The sequence below is a fragment of the Amorphotheca resinae genome, assembly GCF_003019875.1.
Source record: "Amorphotheca resinae ATCC 22711 unplaced genomic scaffold M430scaffold_7, whole genome shotgun sequence".
Classification (NCBI taxonomy): Eukaryota; Fungi; Ascomycota; class Leotiomycetes; order Helotiales; family Amorphothecaceae; genus Amorphotheca; species Amorphotheca resinae.
In genome coordinates this window covers 130,226-152,518 of record NW_020194477.1, presented here as the reverse complement: position 1 = coordinate 152,518, position 22,293 = coordinate 130,226, and the positions used below count along the sequence as shown (strand labels likewise).

General features: G+C 51.8%; 10 protein-coding genes across 10 annotated transcripts; 5 read left to right on the top strand and 5 right to left on the bottom strand.

The window, feature by feature from the left end:
- Positions 1–8: 8 nt before the first annotated feature.
- On the top strand, positions 9–728 carry M430DRAFT_19520 (hypothetical protein; the record flags this gene model as incomplete). The annotated part of the gene is made up of 3 exons (XM_024864094.1): positions 9–184; positions 236–506; positions 567–728. The coding sequence occupies 3 exons, from the start codon at positions 9–11 to the stop codon at positions 726–728; spliced, it is 609 nt and encodes a 202-aa protein (XP_024720039.1).
- A 1,034-nt stretch (positions 729–1,762) lies between these two features.
- On the top strand, positions 1,763–4,034 carry M430DRAFT_42546 (hypothetical protein). Its single transcript, XM_024867563.1, has 3 exons — positions 1,763–2,605; positions 2,654–3,018; positions 3,065–4,034. The coding sequence occupies exons 1-3, from the start codon at positions 1,951–1,953 to the stop codon at positions 3,944–3,946; spliced, it is 1,902 nt and encodes a 633-aa protein (XP_024720038.1). The 5' UTR covers positions 1,763–1,950; the 3' UTR covers positions 3,947–4,034.
- A 302-nt stretch (positions 4,035–4,336) lies between these two features.
- Positions 4,337–5,756, top strand: M430DRAFT_245404 (hypothetical protein). Its single transcript, XM_024865085.1, has one exon. It carries the CDS (start codon positions 4,564–4,566, stop codon positions 5,587–5,589), a length of 1,026 nt encoding a protein of 341 aa, XP_024720037.1. The 5' UTR covers positions 4,337–4,563; the 3' UTR covers positions 5,590–5,756.
- A 637-nt stretch (positions 5,757–6,393) lies between these two features.
- On the top strand, positions 6,394–8,539 carry M430DRAFT_35300 (hypothetical protein). Its single transcript, XM_024866713.1, has 2 exons — positions 6,394–7,295; positions 7,347–8,539. The coding sequence occupies exons 1-2, from the start codon at positions 6,684–6,686 to the stop codon at positions 8,277–8,279; spliced, it is 1,545 nt and encodes a 514-aa protein (XP_024720036.1). The 5' UTR covers positions 6,394–6,683; the 3' UTR covers positions 8,280–8,539.
- A 345-nt stretch (positions 8,540–8,884) lies between these two features.
- On the bottom strand, positions 8,885–10,787 carry M430DRAFT_245392 (hypothetical protein). The gene is made up of 2 exons (XM_024865084.1): positions 9,271–10,787; positions 8,885–9,162 (listed from the first exon to the last, which is right to left on the bottom strand). Exons 1-2 carry the CDS (start codon positions 10,562–10,564, stop codon positions 9,038–9,040), a joined length of 1,419 nt encoding a protein of 472 aa, XP_024720035.1. The 5' UTR covers positions 10,565–10,787; the 3' UTR covers positions 8,885–9,037.
- On the bottom strand, positions 10,788–11,994 carry M430DRAFT_245391 (hypothetical protein). Its single transcript, XM_024865083.1, has 2 exons — positions 11,584–11,994; positions 10,788–11,532 (listed from the first exon to the last, which is right to left on the bottom strand). The coding sequence occupies exons 1-2, from the start codon at positions 11,696–11,698 to the stop codon at positions 11,012–11,014; spliced, it is 636 nt and encodes a 211-aa protein (XP_024720034.1). The 5' UTR covers positions 11,699–11,994; the 3' UTR covers positions 10,788–11,011.
- Positions 11,995–13,824: 1,830 nt separating this feature from the next.
- On the bottom strand, positions 13,825–14,267 carry M430DRAFT_245380 (hypothetical protein). The gene has a single exon (XM_024865082.1). The coding sequence runs from the start codon at positions 14,259–14,261 to the stop codon at positions 13,830–13,832; it is 432 nt and encodes a 143-aa protein (XP_024720033.1). The 5' UTR covers positions 14,262–14,267; the 3' UTR covers positions 13,825–13,829.
- Positions 14,268–15,807: 1,540 nt separating this feature from the next.
- M430DRAFT_121917 (hypothetical protein) lies at positions 15,808–16,903 on the bottom strand. The gene is made up of 3 exons (XM_024861826.1): positions 16,728–16,903; positions 16,116–16,549; positions 15,808–16,056 (listed from the first exon to the last, which is right to left on the bottom strand). Exons 1-3 carry the CDS (start codon positions 16,776–16,778, stop codon positions 16,020–16,022), a joined length of 522 nt encoding a protein of 173 aa, XP_024720032.1. The 5' UTR covers positions 16,779–16,903; the 3' UTR covers positions 15,808–16,019.
- Positions 16,904–17,328: 425 nt separating this feature from the next.
- M430DRAFT_103974 (hypothetical protein) lies at positions 17,329–18,298 on the bottom strand (the record flags this gene model as incomplete). Its single annotated transcript, XM_024860893.1, has 3 exons — positions 17,329–17,611; positions 17,659–18,040; positions 18,091–18,298. The coding sequence occupies 3 exons, from the start codon at positions 18,296–18,298 to the stop codon at positions 17,329–17,331; spliced, it is 873 nt and encodes a 290-aa protein (XP_024720031.1).
- Positions 18,299–19,498: 1,200 nt separating this feature from the next.
- On the top strand, positions 19,499–20,763 carry M430DRAFT_58998 (hypothetical protein; the record flags this gene model as incomplete). The annotated part of the gene is made up of 5 exons (XM_024868770.1): positions 19,499–19,544; positions 19,715–19,746; positions 19,811–19,842; positions 19,991–20,006; positions 20,316–20,763. The coding sequence occupies 5 exons, from the start codon at positions 19,499–19,501 to the stop codon at positions 20,574–20,576; spliced, it is 387 nt and encodes a 128-aa protein (XP_024720030.1). The 3' UTR covers positions 20,577–20,763.
- Between the last annotated feature and the right edge of the window lie 1,530 nt (positions 20,764–22,293).

The following is a 22,293-nucleotide window of genomic DNA, read 5'->3' as shown; positions in this document are numbered from 1 at the left end:
AGAGAGAAATGGCAAAAGGAAAGAAACTCCAGTTTGTTTGGCCAAAAGATGGCCCAAAGGGGCGGAGCGGACACCGCGGCTTCTTTGGAAGATTGGACAATATTTTGACTGGCAGGGGCCCAGACGTCTTCCTTCAAAGAGGAGGGAGCCGAGAAGCCATCAGACCAGATTTGTGGGGTAACTGGTAAGGACTTATTGTTGTTGACAGGCGTCAGTCAAGGTTGACCTTTGACAGGGACTCCTACCACTTCCAGGACTACCACTTTGACGAGCTTGCAAATCACCATGTTTCGAGAGGAACCCGTCGATACGATCCACACACTCGGCGCTACACGGACTGGGCAATTCCGCACGACTGGTTTGGCAATCGAATCGCCCTCAATGGGAATCACAACTACCCGAGATTTACCGCTGGGGAAGCGAGACAACTATTACGACAGTACCGCCGAACTGGTCAGATTGACCCGGAGAAGATGGGAAAGGACTGGCATCATGAGGGTCCAAGAGTTCGTATTGATTCCAGAAATATCTTCAAAGGCGCTACTAATCGCTGACATTACTTTCAGAGATTTAATTATGAGCATGACTGGTTCTGGCAGAATGCACATCGCGTTGGAGAGAATCTGAGGGAGGGCTTTGACCCAAGAAGCGGAATCAACCCTAATCTCCGGATGCATCAAAACTACCCCGATGATTTAGATCGGTGGGTAAGACGGGAACTTCTCTGATCAGGCTGATAGTTGGGTCCAATTTATGTGGAAAAAAAAAGTCTGTTTCCAGAGATCTGGAGTCTCTTAGGGAGGCAGAGAGTTAGAGGAGATATCTGAGAAATGCAATGAACTTCTTTGACACTGGTACTTCACTCATTGGTCTCTCGGGGAGTTATCTTTTAAGTTCTTCATCGATTGTATAAAAGCCGTGACTTCTGCTGACCAATCACTTAAAAGGATTCTTATTCGCCATCAACCCATGTCTTTTGCAATGCAACAACTCCTCCGCGTCCACCCTCTTCTGCTTTGTTTTTATTGATTAGGGATTTATCTATGTAATGCATAGATTTCAAAATAGTATGCTTGAGTTGATAGTCTCTTTGATACCTCCTATGACACGTCATGGTTTATCAGATAGTTTTGCCGGGGACCGACCTATGGATGAGTGAAGTCTTTAAACCCCATTATTTCCGGGTTGGGCAAGGAGATTATCAATCATTCTAGACTCCATACGGAGTTTCCTTAGTATGAGACACCATCGATACTACACTCGGAGTGGTGGGGAGGAGGGGGAGGGGCAGGGGGAGTGCAACGTGTTTGCCAGAGGCGGAAGTTCTGACGAGATCTGGGGCGGCCTTTGCTGGCGGTGCAGTTGTTTGTGCTGATGTGTATAGAAGCATGGATGAGTCTGGCCGCACGCCACAACGCTCTGGATATTCGATATCCAACGAAGCGCAGTGAACGGCTCAGGACTCCGACTCCAATAATGAGTTGTTGACTTTATTGTCTTTCGGTATAACATTAGCACGAGGGAAACTCTGCCGAGGTTCGCCAATCAACCAACCCCGCCAACCCCATTCCTCCCCGCTTCCCCTCGTCTTCCCCCATGATCCCGTCGAAGGTCCATATCATGATATGATTATGATTGATATCACATCGTATATTGCTAAACCACCCAATATCAGATAGTTCAGTGAACCTCCGGAAAAGCTTCCTTTTTCCCGTTATCGTCGTGCAGTGCATCGAGTTACACTACATTCAGTGTGGATTACATATCGTTCCTTCTCTCCCATTATTCTTCGTCTCATAAATTCATCGTATCTACAGACTCTTATCATTCATCTGCTCATCTCATCTCTCATTTCTCATCTTCTCATCCTTTCCTATTCTTCTCTACTCTTCCTCACTCTGATCAGATTCATACTTTTTAAGAATCACTTGTAGCAAACACATTACCGCAATGGGAAGCGTTGCCACTCAAACACCGGTCGACGTCCCGTCCTCCGAACGCGTTGAGCCTGGTTCCTTTCCACTCCGTCCCGCAACTCTTCCTATCGAATCACCACCACCCACGGACGCCAACAGCATAGCGGAGTCATGGGCAGGATCTTTCAACAAAGTCCTCAGAACTCTTCAGCTCGCCAGCATCTCCGACCTCTTCCTCCCCGAATCCTACTGGCGAGACCAGCTTTGCCTCGCCTGGGACTTTCACTGCCTTCAAGGGCCTGAGAAAATCATCTCCCTGCTCAAGGAATCAGAGAATGGATGCCGGCTCAAATCAGTGAGCCTCGATAAAAGTACCGCGTTCCGCTCTCCTACGGCATTGTCCTTTGGTAGTGACGGCAAAGTGCACATTGTTCAAGCTTTCCTGACCCTTGAGACTGATGTCGGACACGGTAGGGGGATCGTGAGGCTGGTCCACGATAGTGGGTCATGGAAGGCGTTCACGCTTTATACGTTCTTGGAGGGGCTTAAGGGGTTTGAGGAGACGGTGGGAAGGAGGAGACCAAACGGGGTAGAGCATGGGGAGCATGTCTCGAGGAAGAATTGGTTGGATCGACGAAAGGCGGAGGAGAACTTTGAGGATGGAGAGGAGCCGACAGTCCTTATTCTTGGTGAGCGGACCAATCTCTGTTTACACATTTGCTGACTGATTTCCGAAGGTGCTGGACAAGCTGGTCTCACGGTGGCGGCAAGACTGAAGATGCTAGGTGTGAAATCCTTGATTATCGACCGGGAAGACCGAATCGGAGATAATTGGCGAAGTCGCTACCATCAGTTGGTCCTTCATGATCCAGTTTGGTACGACCATCTTCCATACCTCCCGTTTCCAGAACATTGGCCTATCTTCACACCGAAAGACAAACTTGGTGATTGGTTCGAATCTTACGTGAAGCTGCTGGAGCTGAATGCTTGGACCAAGACAAATATCACCAAGTCCTCGTGGGATGAGGTTGCTGGGATGTGGACGATAACCTTAGAGCGTTCTAATAATGGCAAGATAGAGACTCGCGTTTTCCATCCAAAGGTAATTCCATCCTCCCCACCAGTACCCCAGATCTGATATTCGTCAGCACGTAATCCAAGCAACCGGCCACAGTGGAGAGCCTAACTTTCCCTCGCACCTTAAAGGGCTCTCCACATTCAAAGGCGCCCGGCTCGTTCACTCGTCGAAATTTACCGGTGCCGTTCCTTCTCAAGGACAAAACAAAAAAGCAATTGTAGTCGGCTGCTGCAACTCCGGCCACGATATTGCGCAAGACTTCTATGAGAACGGCTACGCCGTCACCATAATACAGCGCTCATCAACATTTGTCGTATCTGCAGAGACTAATCTCCAGGACCTGTCCCCCTTATATGGTGAAGGCAGCCCCCCAACCTTTGACGCCGATATGATTTCTCACAGCATTCCCAACCAAGTTGCCAAGCGTATGAATATTGCCATGACACAAAGACAAAACAAAACGGACGAGAAACTACTCCAGGGTCTCGAGAAAGCGGGATTCAAGCTAGACAAAGGTCCTGAGGGGAGCGGTCTCTGGATCAAGTACCTGCAACGTGGGGGCGGTTACTATCTTGACGTCGGCTGTTCCCAACTGATCATCGACGGTAAGATCAAGGTCAAGCAGGGCCAGGAGATTACCGAAGTCCTTCCCACAGGCCTCAAATTCTCCGATGGCGAAATCCTAGAAGCTGACGAAATCGTCTTCGCCACGGGGTATCTGAACATGCGAACACAGTGCCGAAAGATCTTTGGCGACGAGGTCGCGGACAAGGTGAAGGACGTCTGGGGCTTTGATGAAGAAGGCGAGATCCGAACCATGTGGAGGAAAACGGGACATCCTGGGTTCTGGTTCATGGGCGGGAATCTGGCGCTTTGCCGATGGTACTCGAAGATGCTGGCCTTGCAGATCAAGGGCTTGGAGGAAGGGGTTTGCAAATATGAAGACTTGTGATTGCCGGTTGGAACTGGACTTGCTGACTGAATTAGCTAGCGGTGAATTCATAGATCTTAGAAGAAAACACTCCTGTCTATGCGGCCCTTTCATCTCATGTAGTTGAATCGTGGGTCAGCACTCGCTGATATCCGCTGAATCCAAACGGGAGTTTTATAATTACCACATACAAAGCTTGAAACCCCTCGATAGGATCATTAACAACAACCAAATAGTTTGTTACCCACAATATCCCAATATTACTCTATAACCACTTGCCCCTCCAGGATCGCAGAAGTACCTATAGCTGCGCTCGCTGTGTACCTAGGTAGTTTCTCGCGCTAGTCCTCCCCTAAATAAGCGAGAGATCACATCGACGATGGCCAACTCCCCGCCTGGAGTGAAGGACCTCTAACACCCAACTTCGCTGTCTCTTATTAACCGATTCTTGATACATATCTGCATTTCCATATACAGCTCGCCATGTCCAGCAGCAGAATAACGAACCAACAGACCTACCGCGCAAGATAACGCGTCAAACTTACCCCTCGACGCGACGCGACTTCAAGAGAGTAATCTTCAGAATCTATCATACTACCCTGCACATCGAGCATTCACAACGTCGTCAGGGATAGACAATGGCGACCGAGGACGCTTCATACCAAGAACCATATCCCCTCTACAACACGACATTCACATTGCACCGTCTCGCGCCCTTGTATATCGGCCACAGCGGACCTCTGACCAACGCCTCTCTGCTCGCGCACGCGCGACGCTTTCGCGATCTGCTCGCCGGGGATGTGCTGCGCGGAGTGCGAGTCGGGCTCGGATCAGACGAGGACGTGTTGGCGCGCGTGGGCGCTTTACAGACCGTGACTTGGCGGGTATTAGTTGACGAGGAGTTCTGGGACGGCGATGTCGGGGACGAGACGCAGATGGAGGTTGTTGGTCAGGGGAGGGGAATACATGTGGTGGTTTCGTATGAGAAGGCGAGATACGCGGCTTTCTTGCTGCGGGGGAGAGAGGAGCGGGATATAGAGGAGGGGTTCCAGCGCTTTCCGCTGCTGTTGACGCGCATGCCGGGCGCGCTGAGAGATACGTTTACGGGGTTCTTGGCTAGTACGTTTGATACGCGTGTCTCGGCGCTGGCTCTCGGGCGAGGATACCTGACTTCAGCTCTCGAGTCATATATTACGAATTGCTTGGTAGGGGAAGATGGGGAGGCTGTGGAGCTGGCGGAGAGTAGTCAGGCGTTACGGAAGATCCTGAAGGATGTGCAGGTCGTTATCGGCTTCGACTTGCCGTCTGTGAATCAGTCGCTCAAGACTATTGATATTCTGATCGCGAGAGAGGACCTGCCGCGTCTTGTGCAGAGTGGGAAGAGGATTGCAAGGAACGGAGGTGAGGAGAACCCTCAGCCGTTCACGGATGCGTTGACGAGCTATGTCCATACGCATCTGGCTTTGGATATGCGCCATGAGAGCGTCAAGATCTTGAAGATTGCGTGTGGTTCTTTTGTGCTTGGTGCGGAAGGCAAGGCGAAGCTGACAGAGCCGAGCATCTCTGATGGAGGTGATGTCCAGAGGCGCGCGACGGGAATGTTGGTAGAGAAGCTGATTGAGTTGGCCAAGGGGGGTAAAATGTCGACGGGTATTGATGGCTGATGAATATGAACTTGGGGTCCTGGAACCATATCATCCAGTGCCATGCTGAAGCAAGCAAATGCGTCGCTCCTTCACCATGCCGAAGGTCGAGACGAACGTCACGGGAAATGGGCTTTAAAGGATTGCAGCAGATTAGATACTGCGATCTATATTGCCTCTTCTGACGGCAACATATACGTGTCTAGGACTGCAAATGGTAAAGACCTCTCTCTACATTTCTCTTTAATGTTTATCACGGTCTTTCCTGCTAATCGGCACATAGAAAATGCACCACTCCCCTCTATACATGAGGAGGTATTCCTGGCTTGCCTAGTTTTGAAGATTGAGGAGTTATCATATACGTTCTCGATCCATGCTGCTTTAGAAATTCAGCGGATGAAATCAGGCGCCAGGGATCAATTATGGGGCCCTTTTCGCGAGCCTCGTCCTACGAGAATTCAAACGGCATCTTGCTTTAAGGAGGACTAGAGCTTTACGGTGGGAACAACTCGCAGAGGGGGGACTATAGATCTTGGTGGGAGCACGAGGAGATTTGTGTAGAGGAGCTGAGGCAGTATTGCCAATTGAACCATTATACCACCGTTCTGCCATGCTTAACTTGAAAAGAAGTACTCATACACCCAACCACTTCCTCTTCAACGCTCTTCCGTTCCCATCCGACCCTTGAAATCGTTGCCCTCTCTCCGTGTCTCGTCGTCAGCCCAGATCGCGGCCCATTCCCGTGACTTCGCGTGCCGCATCAAGTGGGGGATCACGTGCGCACCTCTCCCGCATCGACACGACCAGCCAGTCCAGATACAACTTCTCCGCTCAACGCAGCATCATTAATCGTCTCTCGCCCCGTCTGTTGTTGCCAGACCCTTGCGGCTCAAACATCAGCAGTTGGCCATCCCTTTCACCTCTGTGCCCCCGAAGCAACGCGTGGGAATCCCTCGACTGCTCGACTTGCCAGACCGCGCCCCGTCACCCCGGCACCGTACCGCCACGATCATTCGGCCTGCCAGACGAGAGCGCATTCTGCCGGATTGACATCTGGACGGGCATCCGCCGCACGCTTCATTCACGAGGGAACATTCGGGGAAGACGGATCATTGATGGATCCTCACGAAGTCGCCATTGCTGCCCTCAATCAGGTCGCCCAGTCTCCGCATCGCCGCCAGCCTTCCGCGGGTAACGTCGCCTCATCGCGGTCAGATCCGAACGCGACGGGTGTCGACATGAAGAGCAATGCGAGGGAGGAGAACGCGGCCGGCGCGCAGGAACAATCCCAGCACATGGGAGGATCTGGCGGGACCACGTCGAACGCTGGAGGAAGCCAGGAATCCCAGAGCAGCACAGCTCGAGCGCTGCAGTCGACGTCGAGTAGTAACAACTCGCAGTCGACGGCAGATGGACATGACGGCGTGTCGACGCCGCCGACCTCGACCTCCGATGGCTTCTCCTCCCAAGGCACGACTCAGGATGGTCAGATTTCCCAATTATCGCAACTCTCGCAGCTTGCTGCTGCTCAGCAACCGATGGCTACTCCCCCGGCGGCGCGACCGAACATTGCCGTTGCTTCAACTGCGGGGCATAAGAGAACAGCAGATGGGCAGGTGAAGCCGCCTTCACCAGCCAGCCCCCGCGAATTTCGCGTTCGTGGTCATTCAAGGACCACGAGCGCCGTCAGTAATATATCTTCTGGTACGAGTAGTAGAATTGGAGAGGTGAGCGGTGGATTACCTATTTCATGACATACACTCACTAACTCCGCCCAGCTGTCTGCGGAACTGCGGACGCGTTTATCTTACGCAATGGTCAAAGTTAACAATGGATGGCAATCCAACACAATTGAAGAGGTGGAGTCACTGGCATCCCAGGCTGGATCGCCGACATCATCGACTTCGACATTACACGGGCGCAGGAATCACGTTGCGTCGCCACGCGCAACTATGATTGCTCTCCAAGGCCAGAATCGCAACCCGATGCACCCATTAATGCAAGCCCCTACAGAGGATTTCGACTTGTACTCCAGAAGTGAGCCATCATTAAGGACATACGAGTCCTTCTGGCGCGACCACTCTTCCAGCGTCCCCCCTCACCGTTCCTACATCGCATCTCCACCCACCACCAAAGCCTTCCTCGCACCCCCGGCCGATATCCGACCCTCGACCAACTCGCGCCGATCACACGCTTCGAAATTCGCCAAACCACCTGCAATCCCCGGCCAGGGGTCCAATTCTCCCCTCAACACCTCTACTCCTCGCACACCGATCCGCGCGGATCTGAGAGAGAAGCCGATGCAAACCCCTACTCAGAAAACAATCCAGGAACAAGACGCGATCGAGACGCTGCTGTTCATGAGCAGCCCCGGCAATTCAGGGACCATGGGACACGCTCCCTTTCCCGGGGCGAGACCGAATCCGAACCTCGCGAGTCCGCAGCCGAATCCTCTAAGAGTAGAGTACAACGCGCAGGAACGAGGAGGGCGCGGAGCTCAGGGTAGGAGAGTAGGTTTTGAAGAGATCACGACGGAAACCGACGACAGCAGCGAGACGCGGGTGGAAAGGACGAGCAAGCTAGACAGAGTAGACGACGGAAGCAGGGAGGACGCGCTCGATCGCCTACTCGACGAGATGAGTGACGCGAGCAGTGACGACGAAGAAGTCGTGCTGAGTTATTCCCCGCGGGTCGCTGCTGGGCGTGCATAGCCCGCGTTGTTCCGATCCCCAAGGGATCTTGTATATTTGATTGATTGATTGATTGATTCATTAACATCACCATCGCCACGTTACGGAGTTCTATATATATTGGAAATTGGGTGGGCAGGGGAGGGGAGGGGAGTCCGGATTTGCCTTACTTACTTGGTTTTCTTTCCATCCTATCTTCAACTAAGCATCTGCATCTGCATCTGCATCTGCATTATCATCTACCATCTACAAAGCCTGGATCATCAGTTCGGCCTTGTGCGTGTGGTGGTTTTTTTTAAATCAATACCCGCGTTTTCTCTCATTTCTGTTCCCTTCCTTCCTTCGCTTCCTTGCTGTGTCTGTGGAAGAAGTAGGTAAGTCAGTGAGTGAGTGAGTGAGTGAGTGAGTGAGCCGTGCGTACCTTACCTTAGCAAGCAAGCTGTTGATTGCCATCCATTTGTCGTGATGATTCATTTCATTTCATGTATGGCATTTCATTGCATAAGGTAGGTACGTTTATTTATGGTTATATCTTTATAAATATGTTGTGTACCTTAGGTATTGGTATGGTATGGTATGTTATGGTATGGTATGGTATAGGATTCTACAACCCTCCTATTCTATCCTCTTCTTCATCTTTTTATCCCATCTATCACCAATCAATCAATCCATCAATCACACCTCCTTCTTTTCTTCTCCCATCCTTTTTCTACGCACACATACCCATCCCATCCCAACCCATCCCAACAAAAAGCAAAAAACCCCCCGAGGAAACAAAACTATTGATGCGGAGCTACCCCGAGACTGTTATTCCCGCCGTTAAAAGCGACGAAGTTTGATTTGAAAAAGATATCGCCGTAGATCTGCGGCTGCACGGTCGTGGCTTGGAGACCGCCGAAGCAGGCTGGGGATATATGTTAGCTAGTTGTTTTTCTTGGGTAATTTTGTGAATGTTTTGTTTGGAGAGAGAGAGGGAGGGGTTGGAAGAGAATTGGGGGGGGGAGGGACATACTAGTACCAGTCTGATCCACCGGGGCGAAATTAATATCATCCCCGCGGACCGTAGCCATCGTGCCTCCGACATCGATCTGCAGATCCGGCAGCGTCGCACTGCACGGGAACGTGACGCCGCCGACCGTGGCATTGTTCACCGCGCCCTGCACCTGGCTGTAGTAGCCATCGACGACGCTCTGGTCCGCGAGCATGAGCGTGGTGCCCGTGTCGGCGATGGCCTGGCCGCCGGGCACGCTGGTGCTCGGGGCGCCGCCGCCGACCGCGAAGGCCTGCGACGTGAACTGCCAGAAGCCGCTGGTGGTGTTGACGGGGGTCCAGGCGAGCGGGCCCGAGAACTTGGTCGAGTCGATGGCGCCGAACTCGTAGGTGCCGGCGGCGTTGTGGCGGAGGTCGGCCGTGAAGACGGGCTCGGGCAGCGTCGCGAGGGCGTTGTCGAAGAAGGTCTTTTGCTGCACCGGCTTGACCGTGTTGAGCTTGCTGAAGGCGAGCCCAATGAGGCCCGTCGATTGAGTGTCGGTGACGAAGCTCGTGGACACGTCCGTGGCGAGCTCGATGGCCTGCCCTGTCACGGTGGCCCCGCCGATGTTCACCGTGTCAGTGCCGACGTTGCCTGCGGCGCCTGAGCCATCGCCGTACGAGATGCTGAAGGTCGAGCCTGGGAGCAGCTGGAAGGTGCTGGACTGCGCCGGGTTGTAGGCCATATGCCCGGACAGCGTGTTCAGGCTGAGTTGCGTGTTGAAGACCCAGAGGTCCGAGGAGCCGCTGTCGAAGTCCATGTTCACTGTCTGGCCTCCAATCGTGACTGGCGCGAGGTATTCGACATCGCCGGCCTCAGGCGTGTTTGCGACGCTCCCGGCCCCGCCAGTACTGTTGCTGAATTTGGGTACGCCAGTCGCTGGAGGCGCGGCGGAGGGTAGCCCTGTAGGCGCTGGGGACGGCCTCAGCTTGGGTTTGCCCTTCTCCTTGCCCTTGGATGTTGATCCTGCTTCTCCACCGTCGCCCAGGATGTCTGACAGTTCAGTAGCTAACCCAGCTGCTGAAGAACCCGCGCCCGCATTGGCGATGATGGCACCCAGGGCCTCCGGGAGGGGCATGCCAAATTTCCTGTATGCTCTGACGAGCGCTCTTGGCCCAGCGCCAGGAGCCCGTTTGTGGCCCAGTGACCGCTTGAAGTGGGGGTTTGCTACCCGCTCGACTTTGAAGCTTCGCTTTTGGACCTGTTCGGGGAAGGGAGCGGCGAGAACGAAGGAGACGAGAGCGAGGAGGAGGAAGGTCTGAAGAAAAGAAGGCATGTTGAAGATGATCCACACCAGGTGGTAGCTCTTCAGTACGGATGGATAGGGGTAGTTCGACTTCCCGCGTGAACGACAGCTGCGGAAAAGCTCGACGTAGAAAGACAGATAGATGCTCAGCACATATACAATAAATAAAAAAAGAATGATGGCCCGCCCCAATGCAACTTCTGAGGGAAAAAATAATACAACGAAAAGAAGGGGAGGTGAAAGGACGAGAGCTGGCTATAGGACGGGGGGGAGACCAGCTACACAGAAGGGAAATGGATGGACTCAAAGAGAAAGAGAAGAAGAAGGACAGAGAGTGTTTTCCGCACATGCAGTGCTCGAGTTCCTTATACTACCTACCGAGATCTACCCGTCCCAGGCAAAACATGGCCGGCAAGAGACACCAAACACAGAGCGCGGCATAATTGTGGGGGAGGTGGCTTCAATGCACTGAAGGGTCTAGGACGAACCAGAAGACGTCGGACTCGAGGCTATATGGGAGGGGCGCCTCTTCAGGGCGTTGTCCGTGCTGCCCATGCTGCGGGAGAAGTTGGAGGGAGCAGTGGGTACAAAGTGACAGTGGAGAAGAAGAAGTGAAGGGAGTTGAAGTTTTTGGTTGGTTGGTTGGAGGTTTTGGAGGTCTGGAGTCTGGCCTTCGCTTGTCGCTTCAGTAGTCAGGGACTCAGGGGGGCACCAGGGGAATTCCATGGGCCATGAATACCTGGGATCCAGTATACAAGAGTAAATAGCCAGGGCCCAGGGGTGATGGTGTATCGTGAGGGCGGCAGATCTTCTAGCTGAGGCTGACGCGGCGATGATCTTGTGGCTCTTCCTGAACGAAGAAGAGGTACTGTCCGGCAGCACAACACATGCGGAGGTACATATTCGTACAGAAGTTGTAACCGTGCAAAGACGTTTTGCCTGGTACCGACGCGTGTTAGTGATGGATGGGCGGTGCTTAGTCTCTGGTCCAGAAGCCTCTGATTCCTCTTAGTACAGGCTCTTGTCCTTTGGCTCATCGCGAGACTTGCCCTTCTCTGGGCGGCCTCTTCTCTGACCCATCCACAGCGGACAAAAGATCATCAACCGTCGAGATCCAGCCGGAGAGGGAAACTCGAAACCGGATCCTATAGCACGACAGTCCATAGTCGGTCCAGCTCCCCTAGCAAGTTCCCAGCGCCACCCGCCGCAAGTCCCCAAACACAACGCCTCCTAAGGATACTCACTGTACGCTCTCTACTATATCTGAAGCGCCCCCTCGTCGCAGAGTTGCACTGCACCAGGATCCGCACAGGTCCGGATTGGACCCGGCATGGCTGTTGAAACTTAAAGCTGGGTGTTGAAACGCAACACCCGACAAGAACACTCGCTCTTACGCTCTGCGACCCAGCGAGCTGCGGGCCAATGATAATGATCGCTGATGGTTCGTTGGTCGTTGATCGTTGCTCGTTCCCACTCCAACGCCGTTCCAAACCGTGGTGCGCTAGAAAATCCCTGGCGCCCGGCTCGTTCGACCGAAGCTTTTTGTTTGCGACAGTGTACGGCGTATCGGGCGTCGCGGATTGTTTGGAAAAACGGGGGGCATTCCGGATAGATCTCCTAAAAGATATCGACGGCGCGCCGGTGGTGGAGAGAGAGGAGAAGCCTTAAGCCTTACAGATCAGATCGCCATGGTCGATGCATTCCGGATTCCGAGGATAGTTAGTGGGCGAGATACGCGGTGGGTAATCTTCTCCTTTAGCTTTCGCTCTTCCTGCTTTTCCTTTCTCTCTTGGATTTCCGACCCTTCTATTCCCTTCTCGGCGTGTGGTTTGTTGGTGTTTGCCATCCGCCGCGGAGAGAAGAGAACAAAAAGCAAAGAATCGACATGCAACAATCAACCCTCAGAGTTGGTTATATGATCTGTCATACACCCGGCTCTCTCACAAACAAAGGCAGGTATACTCGAAGTGAGCCCCTTTAATTACAAGTCCTCAGTATTAATATGCTCTTAATCGCTGGATTATGGAGACGAGGATCAAACGCTGATCGCCTGCATCCGCTGCGCTGTTTGATTTGACACATCGCGATAATGCTTGGTTTATTGCCCTTTTTTTATTTGCCTTCTTTTCTCTCTTTATTCACACTATGAGACTGTCAAGTGGCAAGAATCCAAATACAGTATCAGTCACTGCAAACACAGTCCCAGTCGACTGAATGCAAGGGATCGTAGTGTATTCCAGTCGTGGTACCAATCTATAGTATCCTTCCTCATAATACCACAATCAACAAACCCCTGACTCCTTCATTTCAACCTCCCGTCTCCAAGAACGGATTCCTGGAGCCATCCGCCATACTTTATTCTATGCCCCTTAAAGAAAAATCGCCTTGCCTCTCATTCTCTCCACGAGTATCCATCCTGACGAATATCCAGCCTCGCTGACTTGCTCTTTCCCCTCTCCTATCCTCTTGGTTCTCTTCTTTCTTCCATGTATGACTGGTCTCTTGATCTTGCCTCGCTATGCCCCCTCTCCAACTCTTGCTGTCTTTGTTCCCCTGTCCCATCGAATCCCATATGCAATGCCTCACTGGAGGGCGGTGGCATGGGGCTGCTCCTGAAAGCCGGCTCGTCTCGGGCTGGTCTTGCTCTTTCAGCTCTCTGTCGGTAGAGTAATGGTATTCTGTCTTGCACCCGATGCTGGTGTCTCTGTGATGCCATCCCCGACTCTTGATAGCTCTGCAATTCACGCTCAGCATGCTTCACCCGGCGGTCAGTTTTCGCTATCATGTGCTGTCTCCTTCTCTCGCTCTCATCGAATAACCCCTTGGCTCTTGGTTCAGGGTCTTGAACTACCAAATATTGTGGCGGGGTGCCCTGGCCTGTCATCGGCGGCGGCTTCAAGGGGTTATTTGGAAACATTGGAGTGTCGGCAGCCCGATACTCAGATGGGCCTCTCTGTATTTGTCCTAGGCCTTGCTGGTCCGTTGTTGGCATTCTCACAGCTGGAGTCACAAATCTATTCTCGTTGCCAGGTCCCCCATAAAAACCATTCACCCTCAGTCCACTCGTTCCCTGAGCCAGGCCTATCCCCTGATTCGTTGGGAACTGACTCACCGGAACTTGGTACATTGGCATTTGGTTCATTGGAATATAGTTCATTGGAACTTGACTTACCGGGACCTGGTTCGTGGGAGTTTGATTCATCGGAATATAGCTCATTGGAATTTGATTTATCGAAACCTGGTCCATTGGAATTTGATTCATCGGAGTATAATTCATCGAGTGCTGGTTCATGGGTCAAGCCTTAATGAACCAGCACCCGACGAACCAGCACCCCATGAACCAGCACCCCATGAACCAGCACCCCATGAACCAGCACCCCATGAACCAGCACCCCATGAACCAGCACCCCATGAACCAGCACCCGACGAACCAGCATTCCATCGAGTGCTGGTTTATTGGGTGCTGGTGCATTGGATGCTGGTGCATCGGGTGCTGATGCATCGGGTGCTGATGCATCGGGTGCTGGTGCATCGGGTGCTGGTTCATTGAGGCTTGATCCGTCGAGTGCTGGTTCATGGGATGCTGGTTCATTGGGTGCTGGTTCATTGAGGCTTGATTCATCGATGCTTGATTCATTAAGGCTGGATCTATCGAGTGCTGGTTCATTGGGTGCTGGTTCATTGGGTGCTGGTTCATTGGGTGCTGGTTCATTGGGTGCTGGTTCATTGGGTGCTGGTTCATTGGGTGCTGGTGCTGGTTCATTGAGGCTTGATCCATCGAGTGCCGGTTCATCGGGTGCTGCTCCCTCGAGGCTTGATCCATCGAGAGCTGCTCCCTCGAGTGCTCGTTCATCGCAACCGGAGCCACACCATCATACATGCCATGCGCCAACCTTCTCCTCTCTTCCTCCGCCGCCAAGTTCCCAGGGTCGTTAAAGTTCCCACTCGTCCGCGAACGCGAATCCGCAGCATCATCAGGCTCTTCATTCTGCTCTCCCCGGCGCCTCACCTCATCCACGCTCTCATACGCGAGCACTTGCTGCGGATTACTTAGCAACGCCCGGGTATTACGGGGCGTCGTGAGTACAGGCCGGGGCGGGAGTTCAGGGAAGATAGGGAGCACAGGGGTCCTAGGACGTGTAGGTTCCTGCTGAGAACCGGGAATAGGGCCATAGTAGGCTTCCGGATTTACTGGTCGTGTAGGGCGCAGGGGAGGCGTAATGCGAGGGGCGAGACGATCGGTATAGTAGGGGTTATTCGGGACTTCTTTTCGTATGTGCTCTCAGTAAGACAAATCCTCCCATTTAAAAGGAAAAGGAAGAAACAAAGAAAGGGGGAAGAGAAAACAAACCATCAATTCCCCTCCTCGCTTCCTCTCTCCTCCTCACCTCCTCCTGCTCCTCTAAAGACGCCCCACGGTCTCGCGGTCGCAAGCCCTGATCACCCTCCATATCCAACCCCTAACACGTTCCGTCTTCCCGATCACAAGATCCTGAGTCTGGCGTCTTCTTCTTCTTCCCCCTCCGAACCGTCTCCGGATCCTGCGTTCCAGCCGTCGCAATCTTCCGCGGAGCGTCATTCAAATCCTCGGAACGCGAGTCTGGAGTTCTGAGCTGCTTAACAATGCATAGACATGCTTGCTTGCAAGAATACCCAGAATGATGCTAGTATGCTATGCAGATGCGGTTTTGGGGTAGTTGGTGCGTTGGATGAGTTGAGTTGAGTTAGGTTGCTTTCTTCTCGGGTTGGGTGAGTAGGTATGTAGGTATGTGAGATGTGCTCATCGTTGTTTCTTTCCTTTTGAGAGGGAGGTAAGGGTAAGGGGGGATGTATATATACATCATGGATTAGGTAGGTAGGTAGGAAATCATATATAGGGGAAGGAACGAAATAAAGCACCTTAGGATATATAAAGTTTCTCATCCTCAGCTTCCATCACGATTCTGATATAAAAGAAAATAGAACATTCAGGAAATCCTCAAATTTCGAAAACACAAAGATGAATCGAGAGAACTATTCATGAATGTTAATGGCCTCGTTGGTTTCTCAGGGCTGGATTCCGCGTTTTTAAATGTTGATACATACCACAATTCTTGACCCGAGACTACGACTGTCCTGTATCATTTCTTTGAATATTACGCCATGGGGTAGGGCGGGGACTGTGATCTTGCGGGGAAGAAGATCATATAAACGCAAGAGAAGATATACCTTCCAAGTCCCTTGTGTATACGGAGTAGATCAGATTCAAGAATTCGACATCGGCAGACATAAAAGCACTTGCATCAGCTTAAATTGCGGCGATATCAGAGTTCCACTTGAATTAGTTTAGAATCTATCACCGTCAAATGCCACTGTCCTTCATCCAACCAATCGATTCCAGGCACGCGAGAGCTGAGTGTCCACAAAAGCAGAAGAAGATAATAGAACGCAGTAATAACAAACCCCCACCCTAAGAAACCATCCCAGAAAAGGTATCAATCAACCTCTACTTCTTCGGTGGGTATTTGTTCTTGAAGAGATACCTGCCACCACAGTTGATCAGCAAACCATTTCAGAGGCGGGAAGGGCAGCAAAGACTCACGTGCTCAGATAGTAATCCGCTATAACGAACAATCCTACCACACCAGACCAGGCACCGGCGATCTTCCAGGACATTTCCCCAGCCGCATACTTCTTGTACGCACCGAAGCCCAACCCAGCACTAAGCGCCACAACGGCAATCGCATTACCGACAACTACAGGGTTATCGCCATTGGCCTCCAAGCGGCTGATTCCCTTCTTAGCCTCGGCCTTGGCCTTCTTCTCCTCCTCAGCGAGCTTCTTGGCCTCGGCTTCTGCACGTGCCTTAACCTGCTCAGCTTCGTGCTCGATGCGCGACTGCTGGGTGTCTGTCTTCACAGGCTTCGATGAGAAGTCGGAGGAGACGGTGTGAACGGAAGGGGTATCAACATCGATCAGGGAGGAGGTCGAGGCGCTTGCGGATGGGATGATTTCGGGGGGAGTGGGCGCGCGTTTCTGTATTTCTCTGACGTCAGTGGGGTGTCATAACGAAGAGTGTGTTGATATTTAATGTGCTGCGGATAAAGCTTTCAAGAGCCTTACTGTCATATTTGGAACATCTGAAAGGAAAGCTTCAAGAGAAGGGAGAAAGAGAGGGAGGGACAGAGGGAGAGGTAGAGAAAGATCAAAGTACCTCCTCGGGGGACTGCTTGGGGCCCTTGGCAGCAGCAGCAGCGTACGACATGTTGGTTTCTTTGGAGATCTTGGTATTCGAGAGATGTCTTCTTCGTATGAGGAGTCGTGAATGCAATAAAGGCGGTTCTTAAAGAAAGAAGAGGAGAGTTTGAGGGAAAAGAAGGGATCGTGACGTTGAGATCGTGTGCCTGGTTTGCATGTGAACTAATCCAACCAGCTCCAAGCGGGATTTAACACTGACGTAGGCGGCTCAACTCAGTAGCCCAACTACGTCACACAGGGCAGGCACAATCCTGAATCAGCAGATCACCTGATCGGTTTCCAGCCGAGGTAATCGCCGCAGGTATCTCAAGCATCTTAGGTACAGCTAATGGTAAAGGTACCAATTATCCCTTTGTGCCTTTGTGTGAATTGACGTATGTATTCATGAATTCATGAATATAGGTAGATCATACTTCCGAGTGCCCACTGGCATAATATCAACGTCGTTCTCAACGTGCTCTTATATACTAGGAGATCTTTATTCGTTAGTCTACATAGAACGCCTCTGTATGCATGTGGAATCTTTGTATGGTACATCTTATACAAGCCGGACACCATCAATTCTTGTTCGATGATGTAGCATCGTGTGTTGCCTTTGGAACCAGTTCCCCACCCTCGTCGCCGATCTTTTGCGCATCTCCTGGCTCGGTGTGTTCACTGTCGCGGTGTAATTCTTTCTGTACAGCTGGGATTGACCGCTCGGCAGGCGCTGCCTCCTTTGCCTCTTCAGAAGCTTGAGCGTTTTCTCTGGCATGGAGCTCTTCCTCAACCTCATCCTCGTCGTCTTCTAACTCGGAGCCGTACATGTCGGGATGCTGGCGGAAGCAATCTTGCATACCCCTGATTGTTGTTAGTTGCGATCACAGAGTCCTGCCAATGAAACTTACTTGAACTTCTCTATGCACTCCACACCCTTGGGCTCCTCGTTCGAGTACACAAAGCAACTGAACGCAGCCTTGAACTCCTCGCCGCAAGGGCCATGCGCCATGCCTCCTAAACATGGACAATCCCAGTTGATCTCCCCAGTCTCCGGGTTAAACGCGCCTTGTGAACTGGCCTCATCTTCTAACCCATCCATACCGCCCTCCTGCTCGCCCTCCTGGCCTTGTTCCTCCTCGGCCAGCGCTGCCTTGGCCAGCTGCTCTTTCTGTTGTTCCTCGGCGGCTTGCTGTTCGCGTCTTCGTCGTTTCTCCTCCACGATCGCATCTATGGTCGGCTGATCGGATTCTTGAACCGCGTGTAATGAGTCGTCGAGTTGGTGGATGGCCGCTTCCGCTCCAGTCAGCATCCGCGCAATGAAGATCCGATTCAGCACTCACCTTCTGGTTGTTCTGCGAATACGCTACTTGTGTTGTAGTAGTAGACGCCCGCAATAGCCAAGCCCCATCTCACAGCGCTGCTCGTCCAGCCTCTCTTCTTCTCCGCCGGCGGTGCTGTGCTAAGGAATCTTCTGGCAGGGCTGGAATTCAGGAGGGATCGGGACGGCAGGATACGCCGGGGCGCCGCGCGAATGGCGCTTTTGTACATGGTGAAGGCAGGAATTATACGCAGTAATGAGCTTGACAGACAGTTGTGACAAAGGAAAGATTATGTGTTGACATTAGAACTTTGGATGGTGGAGCTGTGTTGTTTGTAAGCATTGTCATTTTTCTGGGCTTACAATTCTGAGGCACGTGATTTGGCGATAACAAATTGAACTAGCGCGATTCGGATGTCCAGCTTCATTTGCCTCATCGCTTCATCCACGATTCTATTTATTGTTTTGAATTCTTTCCAGCTTGATTCTGCTAAGATGATTTACACACAATTCTGCAGAAATCCTTTGCTGGACCCATACCTGAATGCAAGATAAAATTTTCTTCTCGAGCTTTAATTTCATCGCAAGATCCGCTTTGATGAGATCCCATGAACTATCACGAAGCGGCGATAACTCCCTAGTGGGTGCATATCATGCTGCTGAACAGAGCTTGATTTTTAGTTACAGGTTTTCTTCCAAAGTTGAAGACTGTTTAGAAGAAATCTCCACAAAAATACTATACCTTCTGTTGTCAAAGCCGTTGAGGAAATCAGTGCCAGATCCACAAGTCTGAAAGAGATATAATTTTCGAGATCCAAACTGTTTCACAAAGCAAACGGGAAGCTCTCGGAAAATAATCGAGGATCCAATTAAGATGCTGTGAACAAATATGCTTCTGTGCAGCATGCTCGCGATGCACTTCCCGATTGACTTTTTGGAAGCGTGACGATAAAACCAGCAGTGCCAGCTACTCTGGTAGCCACATTGGCTACAGAAAGGAAACCTGGCTCAACTTCGTGGAGCCTTTCGCGGGATCACTGTCGATGCCTGGCGGATTTAGTAGGTCGTCTTCTACACTTTGACGTTTACGTATCGCGTACGCATGTGGAGTCTGTCGAGAGTGATAGTTACTCTAGGCTTTCACTTCTTCCTGATTTCACCCATTATAACACATTTTTCTTGAAATCCCTCCTCTCCTTTAGTATAAGAGAGCAAGTTCGTGCTCCTTCGGTTAAATGACCTGCAAGATATGAGAGATTCATTACCTGTATCATGTTTATCAGATAGATATTTTCTGCCCCTGAGAATTGAGCCTTTTGGGGTGCGAGTCGAAAGGTAGGTGAAGACGATCAATTATCCACTGGTTGTATAATTATAATACGGTCTACTGCACCTTCACAGTCCGGACTGCAGACAGGGGGACCCAAGAAATGTCTGCCTGCAGAATGGAGGCTACTGTGGATCCTTGCGATCCTGGTACGGCTTGCGTTCGTGCAGGAAGTAGCGGGCAGATCGAATCTCGAGCCTCGAGTCACATGCGATCTGAACCTTCGGACCTTCCTCTGCTCTGTTTCCCGCATGTCTTTTTATACCAAGCGTGGTGATCACTGCGCGGTTGATATGCTCGGTTGCTTGATAGTGTGCAGATTCAAGAGTTGCCCCGCGACTGCGGAAGAGTGTAAGCATACAACATCTCGTGGGGGCATAGCAGCAAAGCCGGATCTGGCTACTGTCCCTTGAAGCCTGGCCATAAGCTCCCGGTCGAGATGGTGAGGTACGTTTCGCCTCTGGCCTTGTTCCGGGGTAGAGATCGACTACTGTAGGGTATATTGTCATGATATGCGCGCTGTTCCTGTGATATATGAGATAATATGCTCGAGAATGCACCGAATCGGGAATCTGAGAAGCTGAATTGCGCGCAGGGTGACAGAAGAGAAGGTAAGATGCCTCGGCAGGTACGGCTGCCCGTACAGCCCGTTTTGAGCCGTTGACGCGTATCAACGCGATGATACAGAATTATTGACTGGGATAAACTTCATCTTCTGAGGACGATCACGTGATCTATATGAAATCAGACCCGGAATCGTAAGGAGATCTGAACCTTCATGAAGGAGCCACTGCAGCTTTCTGTTTCTGTTTATGCGGAGAGGCCTGTTGGAGTCTCTGTCCGAGAGGGCAAGCTGCTTCTAAAGTAAGTCTGTCTCGTGTTCTACATGAATCCAGGTTTGGGTATGACGGTGAGTATAGTGCCTAGACATCGAGTACATCGCAGCAAACCAGATAGATGATGTCCTGGAGCCTCCACCATCGTACCAACAAGCAGTCAGCCCCGTGGAGAAGGTCACACTCCGCTCCCATGACCCGAGCATCTCGTGCCCTCCAACCCCAAGTTTCCCAGCCGCTCGCCGCTCTCTACAAAGCCGCCGACACGACCCGGCCTCGCGATCTCACAATCTCATGATCCAGACCTCTCGACGCCGTCCACCGCCGCCGAAATATATCGATTAACTAATAATTGGTCAGTCGGCGACTCATTCATAACCCTAGCGGGAAAAGGCAGCGCAAAAAAGAAGGTCCCTCCATATTATCCAGAGAGCCTCGGTCCCACTCCTTCGGCGCGCGGGCTCGGGAGGCTTGGTGATTGGGAGGAGAAGAGCCGAGGGCGCGGGGTGGAGGCTTGAAAGTTGGGGGGGGGGCGGTTTTCGCGGCGCTGCGGCGGAGCGGCGGAGCGTCCGTCACGGGGCCTCGTGATCTGTATTGTTGCTTCAGCTTCAGCTTCATCCAGCTTGGATTGTGGGCGTGATAGCTGGGGGAAGTTGAGGAAGGGTTTATGAGGGGTGGTGAGGCGTGATGTATAGGTGATGGAATATCTATTTGTTAGTTGCTCAAGGAGAGAGAGAGAAAGAGAAGGAAAGCAAGCAGGTCTGGACTCTGGGCTTCGGAACATCGTTAGTCCAACATGTGTCAAGGACCACGTTCTTCTCCACAGGACGCTCTCCCCAGACGGGCAAATACGGGCGAATTGCAATGAGTTACCGCTTTACTGTATCGTTCCATGACCAGTGGCCGGTGGCTTCTGTCGTCTCCGCAATACCTCCGTACTTTTGTTGCTTTTGTTTGGATTCTGGAGTAGCTGTATGGAGTCGCGGGGGTATTGTGGGATCTGGCGTAGCATGGCTCCCCTGACTAGTGGCGACTGAGGCCGGGAACGAACCTTTTTTGTAGGTAAATCGAGGGAGAGCTTTTACTGATTTTTAGCCAAGGTTGTCCTGTGTCGCCAACCATGGCTTTACTTTTTTCTTGCAGGTCTACCTTGCGTACGTGGGACCAAGGGGGGACAGGTTATGTCGAAGAAATTGAAAGAATTCTACAAAAATTACTACCCACGAGTATTGTTGTAAGTCGACTGCGAAGTACTTTTTGAGATGAATGAGAAATGAGAAATAAGAAAATACTAAAAAAGACCGGCGATACTATAGCATGTACCTTATTTACCCTCCCCTGGCGAGGGAGCCCATGCTAGGTAAGGTAGCGTAGATCCCATCCTCCTGGTCTGTACGAAACAAACACCACCAATAATACCAGCATCGTGAGATTCGGGAACATCGACGGACCGCCTCACCGAATAAGGGCCGAGAGGGAGGTTCGAATCAGTTGTGATGTTGTGATGTTTAGCTGACAAGAGGCGCATCGCATCGCAGCGCATCGCATCGCAGAGCGGTCAATGATCCAGTTCCTCGAGAGTTGAGCCGACGACCATGTAATGTCTAACCTCCCCCCTCGCGCGGAATGGCGATCGCTATTGCCTGGCCACCGGTTCAAGGCTCGGGTTAAGCTTGTTTGAACGTTGTCTTCTGTCATCATCATCAGACTCCAGACTCCAGACTCCAGACTCCAGTACAATCCACGCGGTAAGCGCCACCGTCGACGATGGCTTCTTGGACGTTGGATCCCACGACGCCTCGTCCGTATAAGAGAAGTCAAGAATACAAACCCATGCAGATTAATCGGTCCGTTTGGGCAGGGCGCGGCACGTCTAGAAGGACGCTTTGATATTGCGGGCGCTTCTTGACTCCTGTCCCCTGGGACTTTTCCGGGTTTTATCGAAGTTGGCGTTGCAGTTGCGCAGTCAGTCTTACGGGTGAAAGACTACGAGCGACTACGAGAGACTACGAGAGACTACGAGAGACTACGAGAGACTACACGTTACATGGGATACATCCAT